The 22857-nt window shown below is 32.2% G+C and overlaps 3 protein-coding genes and 1 long non-coding RNA gene across 7 annotated transcripts; 1 reads left to right on the plus strand and 3 right to left on the minus strand.

The window, feature by feature from the left end:
- Window positions 1-389: 389 nt before the first annotated feature.
- Window positions 390-1385, plus strand: LOC110672698 (uncharacterized). The gene is made up of 2 exons (XM_021835546.2): window positions 390-578; window positions 669-1385. Exon 2 carries the CDS (start codon window positions 720-722, stop codon window positions 1383-1385), a length of 666 nt encoding a protein of 221 aa, XP_021691238.2. The 5' UTR covers window positions 390-578; window positions 669-719.
- Window positions 1386-2712: 1327 nt separating this feature from the next.
- On the minus strand, window positions 2713-5375 carry LOC110672699 (ras-related protein RABA1f). The gene is made up of 2 exons (XM_021835547.2): window positions 4978-5375; window positions 2713-3540 (listed from the first exon to the last, which is right to left on the minus strand). Exons 1-2 carry the CDS (start codon window positions 5196-5198, stop codon window positions 3111-3113), a joined length of 651 nt encoding a protein of 216 aa, XP_021691239.1. The 5' UTR covers window positions 5199-5375; the 3' UTR covers window positions 2713-3110.
- A 3553-nt stretch (window positions 5376-8928) lies between these two features.
- On the minus strand, window positions 8929-11426 carry LOC131181684 (uncharacterized). The gene is made up of 2 exons (XR_009150181.1): window positions 11047-11426; window positions 8929-9203 (listed from the first exon to the last, which is right to left on the minus strand). It is a non-coding gene; the product is annotated as an uncharacterized LOC131181684 (long non-coding RNA).
- Window positions 11427-20707: 9281 nt separating this feature from the next.
- On the minus strand, window positions 20708-22489 carry LOC110672682 (rac-like GTP-binding protein RAC2). Of its 4 annotated transcripts, none has more exons than XM_021835522.2 (7): window positions 22169-22489; window positions 21970-22057; window positions 21731-21840; window positions 21545-21608; window positions 21387-21446; window positions 21225-21290; window positions 20708-20936 (listed from the first exon to the last, which is right to left on the minus strand). In XM_021835522.2, exons 1-7 carry the CDS (start codon window positions 22265-22267, stop codon window positions 20917-20919), a joined length of 507 nt encoding a protein of 168 aa, XP_021691214.1. In that variant the 5' UTR covers window positions 22268-22489; the 3' UTR covers window positions 20708-20916. The 4 variants fall into 4 exon arrangements, with proteins under 4 accessions (XP_021691214.1, XP_021691215.2, XP_021691212.2 ...); XM_021835523.2 differs by having other exon boundaries at window positions 21382-21446; window positions 22216-22487; XM_021835520.2 differs by having other exon boundaries at window positions 21382-21446; window positions 22169-22483.
- Window positions 22490-22857: the final 368 nt, after the last annotated feature.

The following is a 22857-nucleotide window of genomic DNA, read 5'->3' on the forward strand; positions in this document are numbered from 1 at the left end:
AGATCCATCGTGAGGATAATGTACTTCTAATAAAGATTTTTAAGATCAAATACTTAACCTCACTTAAGGGACTTAAGGGATACAGAGTACTTTATTAATCAGATTAATACCGTAAATATTTATTTTTAACTTTGAAAAAATAAATTTCTAGCTCCACCTCTATTTTCTAATTAAAAAAAAAATCTCTAACTATTAACACTTCACAATTTTTGTACCCCCGATTCATTCCTGTGGTAGTTTTTCTTTCTTTAAGCAATTCCGGTGGTAGTAAGGAAAGGTTCAAAATTCAAATTTGAATTTTTTTTTTTTTTGTCCTTATATTTGCGAAACATAATAAATAAAAAAAACTTCACAAATAGTTAATGTTCAATCCAACCAAAAATAAAATAAATGGCAATATAAATTATTAATAATAAAATTTCCTTCATTTCCCATCCAGCTTATCCCTTCTTTCAGAGTCCTGAACGTAGAGTAGTTGAACCATCCAGATCACCGTAATTCTTTACATTACAAGAACTTTTATTTGGCAAAAACCCGATCAATTCTTCAACTACGAAAAGAAGACAAGAAACGACCAGGTAAATTTTCTTTAAATTTAAAGCAAATCTCCAGTACTGTTACTCCAGTTTAATCCAATTCTCCATCACTTTTAAATTCTTTTACTACAGGAACCCTCAAGAATCCAACTCCTGGAACAAGAAACTACTCGAGATTTGGCTATGGAATTCCAGTCTCCAGAGGATAATGCATGGTACGACGTGATTCTTTTATGGGATAATGAAATGCTCACTGTAAAGTACGTTAATTTCCCAGAAGATTTTAATGAAATATATGATGTTGGGAAGTTCAAGACCTTGGAAGAATTGGAAGATTTCAAGCAGAGGTTTAGGCAAAGCAGTGTCCAATTACAAGACCATGATTGCAAAAAGGTTGTTCTGGGTAAGACATTTTGTGCATCATATAATTTTGAGAATGGTGATGTTAAGTTTTTTGATGCTCTTGTTGCTGAAGTACTGAACAAGAAACATAAGTTTAAGCAAGGAGGAGGAGAAGAGTGCCTCTGCACTTATGTGGTTAGATGGCAAAATGGTCCATTAGAGGGAGAAAGGACATTTGCCAGGATTGCTAATTTTTGCCTTACCCCACCTAGCAACCAAGTTGATCCATCACTGGCCTCTTTCTTGAAGCTTGCAAGAGAGAGAATTGAGAAGGGTTCTCTAGGGGGTAAGGATGCAGGACATGAAGAACCCATTACCTCTGATTTTGTAAGCAATTCAGTTATGAATCTTGAACTATTTTTTATGAAATTAAGGAGACAGAGAAAGAACAGGTGTGCATACCGAACAATAGAGGGAGCGCTTCATAGTCGTTGTAAGAAGATTTAAGAAGTCATAGACTAGGATGATGCATCTGCTGCGTCTTGATGAATATGGGAGCACAGAAACAGAGAGAGTAGAGATTAGGCATGATTTTTTTTTTTTTTTTTATCTAGTTTTATCTGATTGACTTGAAAATATTAGCCTAGGGCCTAAGCATTCTGTTCAAGCATCAGATTTCAGCTTGGGATTTGTTTGCAATTGCTCTTAGATGGTGCAATTGATTTGTACGATGCAAGCATTACAAATAGTATTAGTATTTGTCCGTAACACGAAAATGGATGCGTGAACATTAGAAAACAAAAATGTGAAGAAATAGGTAAATATAAAAAACAAAATAAGAGCATAATATATATATATATATATATATATATATATATATATATATATATATATATATATATATATATAACATGACAACAAGTTGTGTAAGAATTAAAATACAAATAATAACCCATAAAAATTTGAAAACTAGAAACTTATGAAAAACACAACCAAGACGCAGGGTAATAGGAAGATAAAAACACAGGGTAATAGGAAGATAAAAATATAGTAATCACCTGCGCCGCTGTCTCCAGCCACCTGCACCATCGTCTGATGATCCAGCCACATGCGCCGACCAAGTAATTCTTCTCCTCCTCCTCCTTTGTCTGCGACGCGGCTTTGGTCCTATGCTCCAGCGTTTTTAACCTAATCAATTTCCACGCGTTTCCAAAATGTGTTTATGTCGTGTCTCGCTGTTTCCGTGTCGGAAACGTTTCCTGAATAGGGAAACTTTAAATATTACCATTTCCATGCTTCGCTGGTTAATATTTTTCAAATGGTGTCCTGGCTTAACGGTAAATGTGAGACTATCTGGGAATAGTTACTGGAGTTCAATCTCACTATTGATGACTGGCAAGGTCACCTGGTGATATATGCAGCCTATCCGCCTTTCAGTATCCTCATCATTAATTTTATACAGAGATCTTTACCATTGTTGCTAATTCATCAACACAATCTTGGTTAGAAAACTTGCACAAAGCTCTGGGTATTGAATGTAGCACACAGTTCTGGGCATGCATGAAATACTTAAGACCGCAGATGAAACATGAATCAGTACTTATGTAATAAATCTAATCCTTTAAAGCAAACCCAGCAGTGCAGTATCTTGCTTTCTATTGACAAACCATTGATGTGTTGATGAATCCAAGGAAAACACTGTAGCTGTTATGGGAGACTCGGAAGCAGCACTGTCATTTGGAATGTTAGGTTAACGCAAGCAAATCCCTGCCTTAAAATCACAAGCTTGATGATTCTATTGTTGACGTGCAAGTAATATTATAAACATATAAAATTATAAATCAGGGCAAGCAAATCGATTAATCAATCCTGTAAAGACACCATTATCTCGACATATTTTCCAAATATGAGCAATAAAATATAACCTGATCTAGAGGGTTGGATCTGTCAAAGGATTACAACAACACCCATGGAAACAAACATACAAAAGAATAACAAGTAACAGAAATGCCAGCCAAATGTGACAGCCTATTGAATCTGAACCCTTAAGTTGTCTCTCAACTTAAAATTTGCTAATCTCTAAGCACGCCATCAAACTACAAATGCCTTATGTGAGCACTCCAGATGGCTTCTTTTGCAAGTTTGAGAGAAATAGAGACATCTTCAAACCACTGAAATGCATATCTTTAAAAGGAGAAACTACTAATAACACCAAGGCTTCTTTTTTTCCAATTATGCTGAGCAGCAACCAACTTTTTTCATAGCTGATACATCATCTTTGCCAATATTAATAGTCTGACCCTTAGGCAAGGCTGCTGGGTCATCCCCAACATCAAGAGCCTTCCGGCTGACCACACGATAGATCTGAGTTAGTACTTCAGTGAAGGCATTTTCAACATTCAAGGACTCTAGGGCAGAGGTTTCCATAAAGAAAGTGTTTTCTCTCTCAGCAAATGCCTTGGCATCCTCAGTTGTAACTGCACGCAAGTGCCTCAAATCAGCCTTGTTTCCCACAAGCATGATAACAATGTTGGAATCAGTATGATCTCTAAGCTCCTTCAACCATCTCTCCACATTCTCAAAGGTGACATGTCGAGTGACATCATAGACAAGCAAGGCACCAACAGCTCCTCTGTAGTATGCACTAGTGATCGCACGATATCTGAAGAAAGAGTATAATAGATGAAAATCTGTTTAAAAAAGTAATGTGACCATAGGACATAAATCTGTCCAACCAAGCTAATTAATGATCAGAAACCAAAGAAAAAGTGGTAATTTTCAGGGCCTGGATGAAAACAAGTTTTCATTTATACATAGTGGCCTAGTTCCCTGCTCCTCAAAAAAAACCTCCAAAAAAAGGAAGGAAAACTAAACGCCACAGCACAAAGAAGCAACAATTGTAACCTGTAGAGCATTCCTTAAAAGAAATATTTTGTATGTCCTGGAATTGTTTCACAATGGAGGTGAGAGAACAAAATCGGAGATCAGATAACAAAACTAACTTGTTTTCTTCTCATAATGCACAACCAAATCTGAGAATAACTCATGGTACTCAAGAATGTTAAAAAAAACCAAGCAGCATTAGTTCTGGCCAGTGCAATTAACATCTCAATTATTGTACCAGCCTTTATAGATTTGTTTTACCAGCTCATTGGTTAAAGACAGCAAAACAATACTGAAAATTCAAGTTTGTGTTTATGTTATCATATAAGAAAAAGCACTCCCTAAGAAAAACAAACAGGAATTAGCCATTGCCAACTGCAGCCAGTCCTTTCTCATCAGTTTTCAATATCCAGATATCTATGGAAATCATTTTATGATCAAATATTTGAAGAATTTTCCATTACTTTCACATTGAATTGAAGAAAATAGATATAACTTGTTGCTATTATTGCCTTAAAAAGCTTTCAAGTTAATAATACATCTGTTGAGCCAAGTCAGACACTATGCAAATGCGCAAGAAATGAGAGGGATAATGCGGCCATCATCAATATTTAACACAGATCGACAACCCATTCCCAAGCAAATTCCGATCACCAAAAAGGCAATGTTAAACCCTAATATTTATGATAGGTGGGACTCACATGAAACCTTTCAGGTTCTATTACTGACATTAAAAACCCTGTCAGACATTGCACGCAGATGCCATGAACATTCTCCACTGACGATAACAGAAACATATAGAGGGATCAAAATTGACTACTGCTTGAATAACCAGGATCAAACAAGCAGCTTTTAATTGCTTAATCAACAGGACTGGCATTCAAACTTTGATTATTAACTGTCCTATAGCTTAGGCATATAATCAATAGCTTTAATGCTTGATCCCAAAATAACTCAATAAAAATGTTCTCTTTACAGCTTTTTCCAGGTTTAATAGGCGATAGAGTTATCATAGAGAAACCGTTTTAAAAATCCAAAAACGCATAGAAATGGTAATTCTATACCTCTAGGCACTTCACACCACAGATCTAATATAAGAATCAAGAACAAAGCTAATGCAGTTTCCTCATACTATCTGCTAAACAGAAAACCTACCCCATAGAGCAGAATCTGAAATGTATTGTTTTTGGTATTTAAAATTGTTAGTTAAATATACCTTTCCTGGCCAGCAGTATCCCAAATCTGGGCCTTGACGACCTTGTCATCGACATGGATGCTGCGGGTGGCGAACTCAACACCGATGGTGGATTTAGATTCGAGGCTGAATTCATTTCTCGTGAATCTTGACAAAAGATTGGATTTTCCAACCCCAGAGTCACCTATTAACACCACCTTGAACAAGTAGTCGTAGTCATCATCTGCCCTGTAAGCGCCCATTAACCCAAATTCCCTCTCTTTCTCCGCGTTTTAAATAAAAGGGATTGAAGGGCTGTTGGAAATGAAGATCAAACGAAATGGGTTGTCCTGATTTTCGATATGTAAGATGTGAAATGTGGGTTTTTGAAGGCGAAGATTAAAAACGAAATGTGTAGTCTCAGTTTCTGGATACGGAAGATGGATCTATATACCAGCAGGGTGGGCGAAACAGAAACTAAAAATTCCGGTTTGAAACGTAAAATCAGTAAACGTTAATCGGATCGATAAATTGGGTTTGATTTATTTTGTAGTTTTAAAAATTATTGATTTAAATTTTAATAATTTCTTTTTCTCAAGAACATTTCGCACTTTTAACCGCAATTCTTGAATTGATCATCAAGTAGTTTTATTTATATGGTTTGGATTGTAATCAAACCGGTAAGTTTAGTTGGATTAAAAAGTTGAACCGAACCGTGGACGAGTAGGAGTCAACATTTTTGAATTTAAAAATGTTGACAGGGTTTAGTGGGCGCCGTTTGCGATTTGCATAGAAAGCAGAGCTTAGATTCATTTTGCTGGATAGAGACTGCAAGGGAGAGTTCTTCAAAGCTTAATCATATTTTACCATTTAGATTTGATTTTTCATTTTCAATTTTGAAAATCCTTATCATAACCAAAACATGGGACTAGGAAGCATTAAAATAGTGGAAAAGAATATAAGAGAAAAAAAATATATTTTAGTTTTTAATAAAAAAATATTCAATACATACATATTATCATTTTGGAATAAAAATTTAGTTGAAAGTACATATTATTATTTTTCATAATTTTTGAATAAATTGCTAGTTTGAGTGAAAATAGATATATATATATTAGGATATGTTGGGTAAAATATTAAAAAATTAATAATTAAATATTAATTATTTAACATTTAGCTTCTGAAAAGGTATAAATATTAATGAAATAAAAAATTAATATATTTTATTTTAAATATATATTAATAAGGGTTAAAAGTTATAAGTTAATAATTACACTTATTAATTTTATATTAAACACCCCATTAGAATTATAAGATAATAAATTATTTGTTAATTATCTAAATATTTATAATCATAATTTTAATTCAGTGGTATGCGAATCGCTTTTAGAGTTGAGATATTTCGAGATTAGAGCCGATTATAGAAAAAAATATATATTTATATTTATGATTTGTGATGAATTAGATTCACTTGAAAATTTCAATTCTTTTAAATAAAGAAAGTGCAAAGTTTTTGAAATTTTTTCTTTTTCATTTTATTTGAATTTGATTAAGTCTTTCTATGTATGAGATAGGAAAGCAGTAGAGAATAGACAAAAAAAGTTTAAAATAAAAATAGTTGGCAAGAAAGAAAGGATTGTATAATTCTTATTAAAGAGAAGCCGTTTTGAATTATTCTCGTAACTTGTTTCCGTCTTATTTTTGTGTTTTTTCTGTCCTTGGAATGTTCTTGATCAACGGCTAAATATTTTCAACTTTTCTTGCTTTTTACAATTCTAAATGGAAACTACGGTGTGAACATCAAATGGTTAGGTTTTGACCATTATACCAATTGATACCTGCAGTCTTGTTAGTCATTTTCATCCTCATAAGGCAACTAAATTCAGCCATAATTTTATTTATTTTAAGAAGATTAAACTCAACTCAACTCAATTCAACTAAGCCTTTGTCCTAAAAATTTAGGGTCGGCTATATAGATTCATTTTGTCCACTCTAAACGATTTTGAATTAAATTTTCATAAATATATAATGCTTCTGAGTCATATTATACTACTCTCCTCCAAGTCAATTTAGGTCTACCATTCTTTTTTCTTTCTATCCTCTAACCTAATGTGCTCTACTTGTCTAACTAGAGCCTCTGTATATCTACGCTTCACATGACCAAACCACCTCAATCTCTTTTCTCTCAACTTATCCCCAATTGGCACCACTCCTACATTTTTTCTAATACTCTCATTACGGACTTTATCTAGTCTAGTATGGTCACTCATCTACCTTAACATTCTCATCTCCACAACTCTTATCTTAGAGGCATACGACTCCTTCAGTGCCCAACACTCACTACCATATAACATAGACTATACGGTAAAATTTTTATTTCTATTTTAAGAAGATTAAGAGAATAAAAACTCAAATCTAATTATGTCAAATGAATGATGTGTTTTCAGCTACTGGACCGAGCCAAGCCATGCAAGTCAAGATTGCTATGTGTTAATGTGGTGGGATCAGCTTAGGGTTGCTAATTGATGTTTCCAATTTAAACCACCTTCATAGAATACACCAATCACCAATTTCAATTTCTTTTCTGTATAATTACAGTGATTACTAAGTCTCAATCCAAAGCAAAATAAAACTTAAATAAAACAGGCAGATAAACATGTCTTTACTGATTCGGTGATCAGCAATCAGTTCTTCTTGTATGATTGCAACAATTCAGATAATGAACCCTAACTTTACAGTACCGTTTCAAGTTTTTGAATATATTTAGGAGATGATTTCAAAGAAAGGCTGTTGCCTTGTTGAATTTAGTGGGTATGGATAAACATTATCAGGAAGAAGCAGAAAGACTCAGCACTGATTTGTCACCAAAACAATACAAATGTACTAATATGTGCAAAAACTATCACAGCAAAATTCATATCTGGAAGCAGTTCTTCATTCTTTCACATAATCCAAGTATAAATTTCTCTTGCCATTTTCAAAGAATATTTCTTCAGTGTTGTCTAAAATATATATATATATACCAATATTTTGAGACATAATGAACTCATATATGGTAGCTGCTCTGCTATATTCAATAATTTAGGTAAAAGTTTGCAAAATTGTGTTAGATTTTATTTCATTCTTTTGGCTTCTTATTCATGGGCTCACGCCTATTAACATCTAGGCATCTTTCTCTTAGCTGAATGGCCTTAGCGTGACCTGCATGTACAACAGAATATCATATTGGCAGCAAGGATCCACAGAAGAACATGCATTGTCATCAATGCAGATATGTTCTGTACCAGTCAGCAAGAGCAATTGAGCAATGCTGCTGAAATACGCTTCAGAAATATGAACTATATGCAAAATCAATGTAATGGCAGATGGCCTAAGATATTTTATAAGACTCACATATGCCAAACGGTTGTCATATAAACCAAAAATAGAAAAGCAAAAATATTAAGTGAAACTCATCTCAGTAAGCTCATCAGAAGCAACATAATCAATGGCTTCTACAACAGTCATCTGCATATAGATGCATTCTAATGTTATTAGCATATCTCAAGTGTATGATTTAAGTTATTTATCATAAATCAAAAAGCTGCTTGTCTTCCTAATTTTCCTTTTGTGTTCAAGTCATTCCTTAAAGTGGCGGCAACGTGAATTTTTATGCAAACTTTATTGAACATTAAAGTAAAATTACTTACAGATACAATGTGAGTGCATGGAAAACTGTAATGCAGGGAAAAATTAGTTATGAATTTCCTGGTCATTGAATCATTTTCATTTTTCACTCTACTTTCTAGTTTTATTTTCTTTTCAACTGTTTTGTTTACTAATGTCCTTTGGGTGCAGTTCTTGTTTACAACCTACACAATTGGATAATTCCCTTTTTATGTTTTTATTTATGTTATACATCATTTATCAAGAGATTGAGAATGAACGACTGGTTAATTGCCCTTTCTTGTTAGTATTATGTTCAGATGCTTTATATGACGGTGTGAGGATGGGTATCTCATAAACATAAGAATAGAATCAATTAATAAAAATTGCAAAATTTAGCCATTGCATACGAGGCTAGGCAGACATAGTCTCACATTCTTGCCTTTGCAAACGGCATGCACATTAGTAAGTTCCTTAGTCCGAACTGGGTTGAACTGTGACAAGGAAACATATCTAATGTCATTCATCTTGAAACAACAAAATGGGTAACACAAGGCAAAATTCCCTCTTATGTCAAGATCTGTATCCCGTGAATGTTAAGCCACAATCATGCCATCATATGTCTGCAAAATGTCAAACAAAATGTAAGCAAGTATCAACCAGTGATTAGAGTAATTAAAAGATGATATTTTGACTACAGGGAAAACTTTTCATGAGATAAATACAAATATAACCATCATATAAGGGAACCAGCCATCAACAAATATAATGCATGTTTATGACAATAAGTTATACAAGTTTAGAAGTTTAATCAACTCAAAAGGTTCTATTGTAATTCATTTACCCATACAAGTCGACCCCTAAGGAAGCATGCAGAGCATTGTAAAGAATTTCTTTACAAATTGTGAGGGAACGAAACAAACTCAACCACGCAAGAAGTAAACAGAAGCAGAAAGATGAGCAGTCAGGAAAGAACCTCCATTCCAGGAGTAACAAAGAGGGTTCCACAAGCTTCTAAACTCATTAATGCATGTGGTGTGATTGTACCATAGCCCATTGATGCCAGTTCATTTGGTTAATATAAGTAGAACCAGATCGGAGATAATAAAAGAAAGTAGTCAAATAGCCATCCAAGCAACTAGTCCAATGATAATAGCAAATCATATAAACATTTCACTAACAAATGATTCCTGCAGAAGGGGGAAGGAGAGAAGAATAGAAGTTGAGAGAGAGAGAGAGAGAGAGAAGAGAGGAAGGAGGGAGATTATTGATGTTGATGCAAAACAGTCAAATAGCTTACCTTCCCATCTCTCTTTTTCCCATATTAACCACTCATTTGATAACATCCTAAGACGTAAGTATTTTTATTAGATCTAATCCTATATCCTAGCCAAATATATATACATGATTGTATGGTTGGATTGAGAGCAAGGATATCATGTTCATGTTTTATAGATGGATGCAGACATGGACATAGTCACATAGACAATCATTACATTTGGGCTTTTTAAAACAGAATTTTCCATATTCTACATTGGCACCAAGACATGTAGTATTGTCGCCCCCTTTCCTAATAACCCAATTACACGGCACTAACACAAGAAGGGGGGGAAGAGGAAGAGACTGTTTAAGAGACAACCTAACAACTCTCCAAGAATGTCTTGTCTAGGATTGGGAATGATGTAATTAGATTGAGTATGGTGTAGAACATTCCAAAACCATACCAATACATCATAGTTCTTGCTTATATGTGCGCAAGCAAATAATTCTATTCCGTGTAAAAGCTAGAAACGCCTTAATGGAAAACTAGAACATGGAAAAGAGCTAGATTATGATTTATAATGGCATAAAAGATGGATCCTGCACAATATTAACATGAATAACAATAAAAAATAATCCAAGGTAGGTCATATACTTCACCACGAAAATCAGCATGTCCAAGTGTATCAACCATGTTTAGTTCATTTTCTTTCCATGAAATGGATGTAGCTTGCATACAATAATTCCTTCATCAGATACAAATGTTGATGCAAGAAGTCTAACGCTTTAAGAGCAAAATAGCATACTAAACAAACACTAAAGCTACATGACTACATCACTATTCACTCGTTTCTCAATCACACTAAAAACATATAAAGCTGAGAGTACAACTTCCCCCCTCAGCTAAGATTGCCAAATTTAATTAAAGTACGCATCAATAATGCACATTCCTCATACTGCCAACAGTTGTGCTTATTGGATAGCAAACAAAGTCAGAATAGGTTATATATATATATATATATATATATATATATATATATATATATATATATATATATATATATATATATATATATACTATTCCAAATTTTTGCTCATGAAGGGTAGTGATCTTAAATAGAAACTAGCAAAGATAAAAGCTTTCATTTTGTTACATTTTTATGAAAACACAAGTACATCATGTTAAAAAGGAGGAATTAAAAAAACCTCGGAGGCGATGGTGATGCCGCATTTGCGCTGAAGGTTATGGTGTCCATGGGGCATTCAAAGGGATGTCAGCGCCGCACTGCTTGAGCAGACGGTCATCAGTGTCATCTCCCCGCTATCAACACGGACTATCACCGCAACATTAAGCAGACGGCTGGGATCCAAGGAGAAATTTGGTGCTACGATGGTAGTTGTAGGCCGCAGGCCAGGCTGAACAGGCTCGTGTGATGCTAGCGGCAGGTGGGAGTAATGGGGCCATGGCCGAGGAGAGGTAGTGCTTAGACGCATAAAAAGAGGAAGAAGAAACGAATGTTCTGAAGGAGGAGCAGAGGGTGCCAAAGCAGAGGGTGCCAAAGTAAGAAATGGCTAAGAGGTTCTTATGGATCAATTTTGTTTATTGAAATAAATCATTTGAAAAACAAAATCTCACACAATAAAGAAAATAATTTTTATTTTTTAAAATAATTTTTTAAATTAAAAATAAATTTTTAATTAATAAAAAGAAACTAATTGAAATAAATTTTTGTAAAATTTTAATTTATATGTAAGGGTTTACAAATTTTTTTAAAATTCAATTGAATTCATTGGTAATGAATTTCAGTCACAATACAACTCATGGAGTTTACTTAGGCTCTGTTTGGATGGGGCGAGGGAAATGTAATTAATGGAAGAATAAGATAGGGTTAGGAAGGGAAAGGGCGAAGAGGGTTACAATAAAAAAAATAAAAATGCTACACAGCTCAAATTGAGCTAGCTCAAAATGGCATATTAGTAATTAAATTGAAATTTATTACTATTTTATCCTTTTAATATATGAGCCATTTATGATGACTTGTAAGTCACTTAGCTCATTTGTAAGCCACTTAACTATAAAATCTCTTCATTTAATATCTACTCACCAAACAACATTTTCCAATATCAAATTAAGATGCTAGCAGCTGTTGGAATTCTAAAAATTAATGCTATGGGAAACATACAAATTTAGAGATATTATATACTATAAGTTATTAAATATAATATATTTGTTATAAGATGAGATATATTGATTTTTAATGATAAGTGATACTATAAGTTATATTTATTTTTTTTAACTTGAAATATGATATAAATTTGATATATATGAATTGAAATGAAGTAAATAGCATTTCAAAAATGAAATTAAATATTATAACAATAAATATTGATATTAAAGTAAGTATCATATTAAAATTGATTTAAAATTTGATAGTGGTGTTAGAATGATAATGATGGCGGTGGTTGATTAGTGTAGGTAGGGTGACGGTCAAACTAATTATATTTATATTTTTTCAGTATATAAAATATTAAAATATGATGTAAATTTCACTATATATATATATATATATATATATATAAAATCATATATACTTTATAAACACTAAAATCACCACGGTTTATAATCACCACTATTATCGTTATTTAAATCATTTACTTACAAATTATATGGATATAGATAAATATAAATGTAAAAATAAATATTACTTGACATGATATACACTTTTAACAAATAAAATTTATATTTTCAAAAAAAATATTATATATATATATATAAATAAATAATATTATATATATATATAAATAAATATATATATATATATATATATATATATATATATATATATATATATATATATATATATATATATATATATATATATATACAAACACACACATTAGAGCTTGTATAATATATATATTTCATGCAATAAAATGTTGGATGAGGGCAAGTAGCTTGATTGGCATAGAAGCATGCAACTCAGCGTGGTTCAAGGTTCAAGCCCTTTCTATGTTAGATATTATTATTTTTTTATTTATAAGCACACCTAACACAATACATTCTTTATATATGTATATATATATTTTCGTTGATTTGAAAAGCGGATGAGGGCTAATAGCCCGATTGCACATGCTCCAAAGCATAAGGTAGAGGGTTCAGGGTTCGAATCTTTCTTTTGCCCTTTTTTTTTCTTTATAATTTTTTATAATTCCTTTCATTAAAAAGTATAATATTAAACTGTAATAATTTGAAATATTTTTAAACTCTAATTAACACTTTTCCTTAAAATTATAATATAACAAATGTTTAGATTTAAAATTATAAGATATATATAAATCATTTACTTATAAACATCTAGTTTTTTAGTATTAACACCACTCACTACTATTAGAATAATCACCTATACAACAATCAATAGTTAAATCAACACCACCGCTATAATCACCACGTGTACAATATTACCGCCATAATTATCATTAAATCATTGTTTTTAATTTAAATATAGAATGAGATAGTCAAAGATATTTAGAGAATTATAGATAGAAATATTAAGATTATCATATATATATATATATAAAGATAAATAGAGGGAGAGAGAGATAAAGATGTGGAGAGAAATATACAGAAATGCATAAATCAATATATGTGTTGATTTCAAAATCAACACATATATTGATTTATACATTTCTATATATCATATATATCAACATAAATAGAAGAAGAGAGAGATAAAGATGAGAAGAGAAATATATCTTTATCTCTCTCTTCTTCTATTTATCTTTATATATATGATATATAGAAATGCATAAATCAATATATGTGTTGATTTATTGATTTATGCATTTTTATATATCTCTCTCCACATCTTTATCTCTCTCTCCCTCTATTTATCTTTATATATATGATAATCTTAATATATCTATCTATAACTCATTTTATTTCTATCATTCTCTAAATATCTTTGACTATCTCCCTCTATATTTAAATTAAAAGCAATGATTTAATGATGATAATGGTGGTAATATTGTACATGTGGTGATTATAGAGGTGATGCTGATTTAACTATTGATAGTTGTATATATGACTATTCTAATAGTAGTGAAGTGTTGTTAATACTATAAAACTAGGTGTATATAAGTAAATAATTTATATATATATATATCTTATAATTTTAAATTTAAACATTTGTTATATTATAATTTTAAGGAAAAATGTTAATTAGACTTTAAAAATACTTTCAATCATTATAATTTAATATTATATTTTTTTTAATGAAAAATATTATAAAGAATCACAAAAGAGAAAAAAAAAAGGACAAATAGAGGGATCGAATCCTAAACCCTCTACCTTATGCTTGGGAGCATGTGCCAATCGGACTATTAGCTCTTATTCGATAAATTTTTGTATATACACACACACACACACACAAGAGTTATTTCAAAATAAACACATATTGATTTATACATTTCTATATATCTCTCTCCACATCTTTATCTCTCTCTCCCTCTATTTATCTTTATATATATGATAATCTTAATATCTCTGTCTATAGCTGTAACACCCTCCCGATAACCACTCCGTACATCCTACTGTTCCGGTGACCGGTGTCGGTCCGGACAGCTAGAATATCCGGAAAAATATTCAAACTAAAGTCAGGAACCATAATTAACTCAAATATTAATAAGAAAAATTTAGTAAAAATTTTAGAAATAAAATACAATCAAGTTAAACGAGCCGGTGCCCTAGCGATGGGTAACCGGAGGGAAGTTGCGGTTCTCGCAACGAGGAGCCCTAGACCCGGGGGAAAAATTATAAAATAATTTTTGGGACTCCAGAGAAGGGTAATTGAGGTTCCCATGGCATTAGAATGCTAAGAAAATACCTAGAAAAATTTTTCAATCGGTACAGCCAATTTTGACCCGTTAAGCCAAATGGAGGGCATTTTGGTCATTTCGCCTTCAGAGGTGAATTTTGGCCGACTTGTCCAGTTAAGTAAATAATTATTATGACTCAAAATATGAATAAATATTGCTAAAAATTAAATTGAAATTTGGTAGAAAAGAAAAGAAAGAAAAAGGAGCTAAATTGGGAATTATGATGTCATGCTTAAGTAATTAAAAATGCTATGGCCAATCACAATTAAGCAAGACAATTAAAATGCAATAAAAATGGATAAAGGAGGCAGAATCTAGAAACCAAAAAGAGCAGCCCTCTTCTTCTTCAAAACGTCTCACTCACCTCCCACACATTCCACCATTAACAAACCTTCCTCCCTCCATTTTTCCTAACTCCCTTCCACTAAAAACCCTAACTACCAACACAAAAATTCATTCTATCATCTTGATGATTATTGTGGGAGCAAAAAGAAAAGGAAACCAAGACTTTGAGGATGGGAAAAATCTGCCCTAAGTGAGGTTAGTGCTACAATCTCATTTTCCTTCTTTTAAATTCTAGTTAGAACATTTTTGAGCTAAGAAATCTTAAGGAATTGAAGTAAATTACATGTGTTAAGGGTACCTTCAATTTTCAGCAGCCCTATGGAGAATTGAGTTTGATTGTTTAATAAACTTATAGTGGCTGGAAATGAGGGTTAAGGTATTAAAATGCATGGATATTGAACTAATTATGTAATTAAGGTTTATGAGTAAATTTAGTTGAACATTAGGGTTTGGGAAGGTGAAATGGTGACTTAGCTTTGGAAATGGTTAGAGGACTTATTAATGGTCAATTAGTGACCATTTTAGGTAGGTTGACTCTAATTAGAACTGAAAAATGGGATGGTAAAGTGAAAGTATAAACTGCCCTATGGACAGCAGCATAGGGACTGAAATTTCAGTCCCTTTGCACTGCCATAACTTGGGCTGTGCTTGTCCAATTGATGTTTGGCCAATTGGACATGAAACTAGGCTTATAATGGCACATTTTTGCTGAAGAAACCATGCCCGAAAGACCAAAGCAAAAGGGTCAAAACTCAGCCACAATCCGGAACCCTGAAACTGCCTCTGCAGAATTTGACCAAATGAACATTGGCCATAAGTCACTGTAGATTTGGTCAATTGGTCTGAAATTTTTACAGCAACAAGTTAAGACATAGAAAAACAACTTTCATGAAGGAACCTACCCCAAATTATGGCCAGAACCCATTCAACCAAGTGACTCAAGTCACTGTTCATGCACTGTAGATATGGTAAAATTCTGCAGACTGCATATCCGGACAGCCTGGGTTTTTGAGCCATATCTGGAGCTACAAAACTCCAAATGGAGTGATTCAAAAAAGGAAATTCAACTAGACAAAATAAGGAACAACTTTCATGTTTTACATTTCTTCAAATTCCAACAGTAACAGTGTCCAATGGAACAGTGAAGTTAGGGCACCAAAACTGAAATTTTCTGCTAGTGTGGGTTACACTTTGAAATTGCAAAAACACTTAATGCCAACAAGTTTTAAACACCAAATGTGGTATGTTGGGAGTGCCAAAGTTGATGTACACATTTTTATGCTAAAAGTCAACATTTTTGTTGACCAATGATGAATAGTAACACCCAAAAAGTTGAAATTCACAAATTGACAAATTTAAAAGTTTCAAATGCCCTAGTATACCTAACAAGATTGGTTTGGATAGTTTGGCATGCCAATAGGGTTCAGTTAGCAGTACTGCATATGGCAAAAATGCCATTTTGTGATTTCATGGCTTTTAGCCATTCTGACTTTGTATTGAGACTTGGCCTTGTGCCTGATATTATTTACAGCTTGTTAGCCGCTCTTGTACACCGGGAGATGCATATGTGACCGATGGTGTGACGGCCCGAGGTACTAGGTACCCAGCGCCAGTTTACCCGTTATCCAGTCCAGTCGTCTAGTGTAGGTTACTTGGGGCAACCAAATGAATAAAAGTGAACAAAGTTAATGAATTAATGAATATACCAAGATCAAACAAAGAAAGCATACACATTGTATACACATTTATTTTCTTGCTATTTTCTTCTATTATATTATTGCACCACTAAGCATTATTGCTTAGCGCGTTGCTTTTGCCACGCGTAGGTACTGGAGATCCCGACCGTGAGCCCAGTAGACCACAGACTGGGTGAGTTCATCCTGTAGATCTGCTCGGTCCGTGTCACCTCAACCTTCATGTGCATTGGTAGGACACTAGGTGTCATTTTGACATTTTGTAACTAAATGTTGATTTTTCTTCATATGTATTTAAACTTGTGTAATGTATATTGATGTATATGTAAATTATGAAAATTATATTGTTAATGGAAAAGTAAATGTTTACTTGTGATCTATATGCGAACATCACATGTGAATGATGAATGAAAATAGAAATTGAAATGTTGAAATCTTGATATTGAGATTGGTGTTGATAATGGATGTTTGAGAAACATTGTTGAGATTTTGGATAAAGGGAGTTTGAGATGATGGAATAAAAATATTGGAAGTGTTTTTAACAGGTTCCGAAGAACGGTTTTCTCCATTTTTAGCCGGTACACCGCCGGATTTTCTTTAAAATTTTCGGAACCTTAAATGAATAATACTTTTGATAAATGGCTTAAATAAATTATATTTCATTAAATTATATGCAAAAGTATGATATAAATTAATTGAGGAATATTAGAGTGTGCCGGTACACCGTGTGGCATTACTTACTCGGGTATACTGTACACGGGTAAGGGGTGTCACAATAGCTATTTTTATTTCTATCATTCTCTAAATATCTTTAACTAGCTCCCACTATATTTAAATTAAAAACAATGATTTAGTGATGATAATTGTGGTAATATTGTACACGTGGTGATTGTAGTAGTGATATTGATTTAACGATTGGTCATTGTATAAGTGATTATTCTAATAGTAGTAAAGTGGTATTAATATTGTAAAACTAGGTATATATAAATAAATGATTTATATATGTCTTATAATTTTAAATCTAAAAATTTGTTATATTGTAATTTTAAGGAAAAATGTTAATTAGGATTTAAAAATACTTACAATCATCATAATTTAATATTATATTTTGGAATGAAAATAATTATAAAGAATCACAAAAAAAAATGGGACAAATGGAGGGATCGAACCCTAAAACCTCTATCTTATGCTTTGGAGTATGTGCCAATCGGACTATTAACCCTTATCCACTTTTTAAATCAACGAAAATATATATATACATATATAAAGAATGTATTGTGTTAGGTGCGCTTATAAATGGAAAAAAAAAAATGACATTTGACATAAGGAGGGGCTCAAACCCTGAACCACGTTGGGATGCATACTTCTATGCCAGTCGAGCTACTTACCCTTATTTAACATTTTATTGCATGAAATATATATATTATACAAGCTCTAATGTGTATATATATTATTTTTTTGAAAAATATAAATTTTATTTGTTAAAATTGTATATCATGTCCAGTAATATTTATTTTTACATTTATATTTAATTCTTTTCTGCAATCTAATTCATTATGCTAGCTCATCACTGCTGCATGTAGTAGCTCATATGTGCATGCATTAATGCAATAGACACACTTCTCGAATCATCAGTTCTTAAATGGTGTGCATGGCTGCAAGCAATAATAGCTTGTTGCATACACACTTTCCTTTGCATGAGCCATTAAATGAGCTACCTAACCAACTTCAAGGTTTGAAGTTATTTTTAAGCTGTTTCCTCTATTTCTTTAAGGGTATAATAGTAAAACTATATACATTTGTACTATTTGAGCTAGCTCAAATTGAGCTATTTAGCAGTGCTCTAAAAAAAATTTCATGTTTGGAAAAAGGTGAATTAATAGAAATGTAAGGAAAGGTAATTTATATTCTTCATGTTTGGAAAGAAGTGAAAGAAGTATAAATAATTATTAGAAATATAAAAATACTATTTTTTATTAGATAATTTATTAAATGGTAAACTCATTATGATAAATATTAAATTTGTAAATAATAATGGTCCACTATAAATAAATTATAAAATTAATAAATCAAAACAATAATGCACAAATCTAACAAAGATTAAATAAAAAATGAATTATTTAGAAAAAAAATGATAATTGAAGCATAATAATTGAAGCAAACTATTGAAAGAACAAATAAAAAAAATGATAATTGAAGTATAATAATTACAGCAAACTATTTAAAAACAAATGATTGAAAGCAGAGAAACTATGTATAGCCACTTGAGAGAGAAAACATTTATTTGTAGTGGTACTTTAAGTTTATTTTTAATAGGTATAATTGGATTTTTAATAAAAAAATTAAGGATACAATAGAAAAATAAAAAATAAAATAATTTTCAGCTCTCACCTCTCCTGCTTACACCCCAATTTGGGGTGTAAGAAAAATTAGGATTTGAGGGTTAAGGGAGGGTAAGCCTTACCCTTATCCTTTATTAACTCACTTCTTCCTAAACAGGGGTATAATAGTTACTTACCCTTCCTTACCCTTATTTACCCTTCTCTCACCTCACTTGAACAAAGTATTAGGAGGAAGGTTTTTAAAAGTTTTAAACCTTCTAAAAATTTCACTTTTTTAACTCATTAATTGAGGAAGGTTTTTTAAAGTTTTAAAGCTTCTAAAAATTTCACTTTTTTAACTCATTAATTTAGTGGGTTATGTTTTAATTCTTACTTCTACTACCTTACTTTAAAAAGTTCATTAACTCTATCAAAACACACTGTTAAAATACAAAATTTAATTATTTGGGAAAAGGCAATCAAAAACTCAACACATGGACCTTATGCACAGTTGCACTTGCTATTCCATATTGGATACCCAAAAAAAGTATGATGAGCAATACCTCAAACAAGTCAAACCCAATAAATTCCATATTAGATGCCAAAAAAAGTATGATGAGCAATACCCCAAACAAGTCAAACCCAATAAATTCATGGATTAGTAAAAAAACTGGGCTCATAAAATCAAGCAAAGAAAAGAAAGGCTAAACTCTAAATGGCCACTGCATTCATGCATTACAAGTGATAAAGGACCTCTATGCCTAAGTTCAGTTCAATTGTATTTGATGGGAGTATTAGATGTGCAAGTGATAATGGACCTCTATACCTAAAGTTAGTTCAATGGCATTTGGTGGAAGTATTAGATGTCCCAAGTTATAAGCAAACAAAGAAATACAAGAGAATATATAATAAGAAAAAATAAAGCGAAATTGATTTAAGCTATTTTAAAAATAATTTCAAATTCAACATCATCCACACACTTCAGGTCAGTTAATAAAATTTCAATTTGACCCCTTAAATACTGAGATTCAGTTTAAAATGGATTTCCAAAGTGCTCTTCAATGCCCAAACCAAATGAGAGTGAGTTCGTATTTTAAAACTTGAATTTGAATGCAGAAAACCTAACATCTAATATCTATGAATAGAGACTTCTTTTTTGTTTACATGAAAAGCTACTCGCGTCAAAATCTTGCCTTCAACTGCAATTCTCCTTTTCATTTTACTGCTTGAATTAAATCTTAAAAACCTTTGCTTTTCTTCAACTTCTTGTTCAAATCATGAGTATATATTAAGGTCTATCAAACATAACATATTAATAAATAATAGTCACCTATATTGAATGTATATTTTATGATTTTTTTTTTTTAATTTAGATCCAAATCAGTATGAATTTAAGACACAAGATGTATATAGTAGGACCCATCTATTAAATATATGAATCTTACATATTTATATCTTAAGTTCATGATAGGTCAGGTTTAAGAAAAAATTTTTCTATATTTTTATGCCCATATATATACACATATTTTGAAAAAGATATTACATGATGGTGTTTATTTAAAATATGAGATATCATAATCTTAAAGTGATATCATAATCTTAAAGTTATGCATTATTTAATTACAAAGATCATATGCGAATCAATTAGAATATTTATATTATAGTATATTACAAGAATTCAAAGAAACATAGTGAACAATTGAACAGAACAACGAAGGCCAGAGCAGAGAGATTGACATGTTAAACATGGAAGAAATTTGATTTACAAAAACGAACATGGTCTTGGTTTCCTTTTTCTCTTCTTCGGTGTAGGAGGCTGCAAAACAACTTTGATTGCTGCATCAAACACTGCCTTCACATTCTGCCAAAATTTATACCAAATACATAAGATTCAGTTCAAGCATAAAGCTAAGTTCCAAATTATTTGCAATATATTCCAAATATAATCAAGGTATGCAAGTATTGTTGTTGTCCCTAAGCTTTGGCTCAGGCTCAATGGTACTTGAGTCATCTTATAGCTTTGGGATCTCGAGTTTGTTTTCGAAACAAGTATTGCTCTAATGGGTGCAGTTCGAAGTAGTTATTCTGTGAACTTGTCTTTAGAATCTCTTTACTCTCGAGAGAAGGCATTAGGATATAGAAATTTAACTTGTTGTGTCTTTGAACTGCACTCTATGTAAACAGCAGCACCAATCATCTTCTTTAGTTCTTCTCCCTGCTCAGTATTGAAAATTGCTACTGTTTACTTCATGAAATTGACAAATACTTGCTTTGTTCAAGTACAACAAGAGAAGGAAATGACTTGCCTGACCAGTTGTGATTGGTGTGGCGCTAGGATGATCGATCAAATACTGCTTGTCATCTCGCAAATCTGCATTTTATTATACCCTCTAGTATCAGATACAGTGCTGTGATGTAAAATCATGCCAAATCAAAAGTTTGTTTATAAATACTAGATTTGATCTTTACCAAGCTTGGTTCCCACCAGCACAATTGGTACAGTTGGTGCATAATGCCTCAGCTCAGGAATCCACTGGTGCCTCCCAAGACAAAAAAAAAAAAAAAAAAAAAAAAAAAAGGGGGGGAAACAATCAAGAAAATTGTATATAAATGGGCAAATTTCCATACCCAGAATTAAAAACTAGTAAAGCGAACCTTCTTAGAGATGTTCTCATAGCTAGCTTTACTTATGAGGGAGAAGGCCAAAATGAACACATCGGCACCTCTATAACTCAGAGGCCTCAATCTGTTATAATCCTCCTGTCCTGAAGACACAAACTACACATATAAATAGGCTAATTTTTTGTTTTCTCCTCAAAAAGAAAATAATAGAATGATTTAGAAATGGGTAATTTCTCTGCTTAAAAGAAAACCCCATAAGCCAAACACTAAACCTGCAGTATCCCATAATCCAAGGTTCACTGTGCTGCCATCGACCACCACGTTAGCACTGAAGTTGTCAAACACTGTAGGCACATAATCCTGGCAAAAGAGAAGCGTCATTATTATAATAATAATTACAAGCATGATTTTTTTTAAAAAAATTCTTGAAAGAAAAGAACTATAATAATGGAAGATGAAGCAAAAACATACAGAGGGGAAGGTGTTACTAGTGTAAGAGATGAGCATGCACGTCTTGCCAACTGCTCCATCCCCAACAGTGACACATTTGATGAACCTAGCTGTGCTCATTTTTAGAACTTCTCTTTGCTCACTGTCACCCCCTTCTTACTCCATAACCACAGGCTTCTGAAATATATCTCTTTACTAGTCTCAAAAATATTCAATGAGGCTCAAAGAATAGTGTTGGAGATGATTATTCTTGAAGTGGGTTTAGTTCAAAATTTGAATAGGAATGGAGGGGAGGCAGGATGACATTTAATAAGGTGAGAAACCAAAGCACCCAACTTTAGCTGGACTTCTTTACCTTTACAATGATTGCCAAATGGCTTTCTGTTTCTTTAAGGGGAAGGACAGTCCACAAAAGACACTAACAATTCAAGTATTGGGTAATGGTGTTAGTTGGTTAAGTGTTCGACAAGGGAGGGATTGAATCATGAATACTGAGAAAAATAAAATTACACATTGCTTAATTAGCCTAATAATTATCATGAATCTAAGAAATCAACCAAACCCCATAAATGAAAAAGCAAGTTACATTGAGCACTAGAGGCATGAAACTTGTATGCTTTCCTAACCAAATTTTGACACAAAACCATTAAAATTCTCTTATTCACTTGATTGGTTGATATATTTTTCAGGTGTGAGAATTTGAACCCAAT

This window comes from Hevea brasiliensis, chromosome 7 (genome assembly GCF_030052815.1).
Source record: "Hevea brasiliensis isolate MT/VB/25A 57/8 chromosome 7, ASM3005281v1, whole genome shotgun sequence".
NCBI classification, from domain to species: domain Eukaryota; kingdom Viridiplantae; phylum Streptophyta; class Magnoliopsida; order Malpighiales; family Euphorbiaceae; genus Hevea; species Hevea brasiliensis.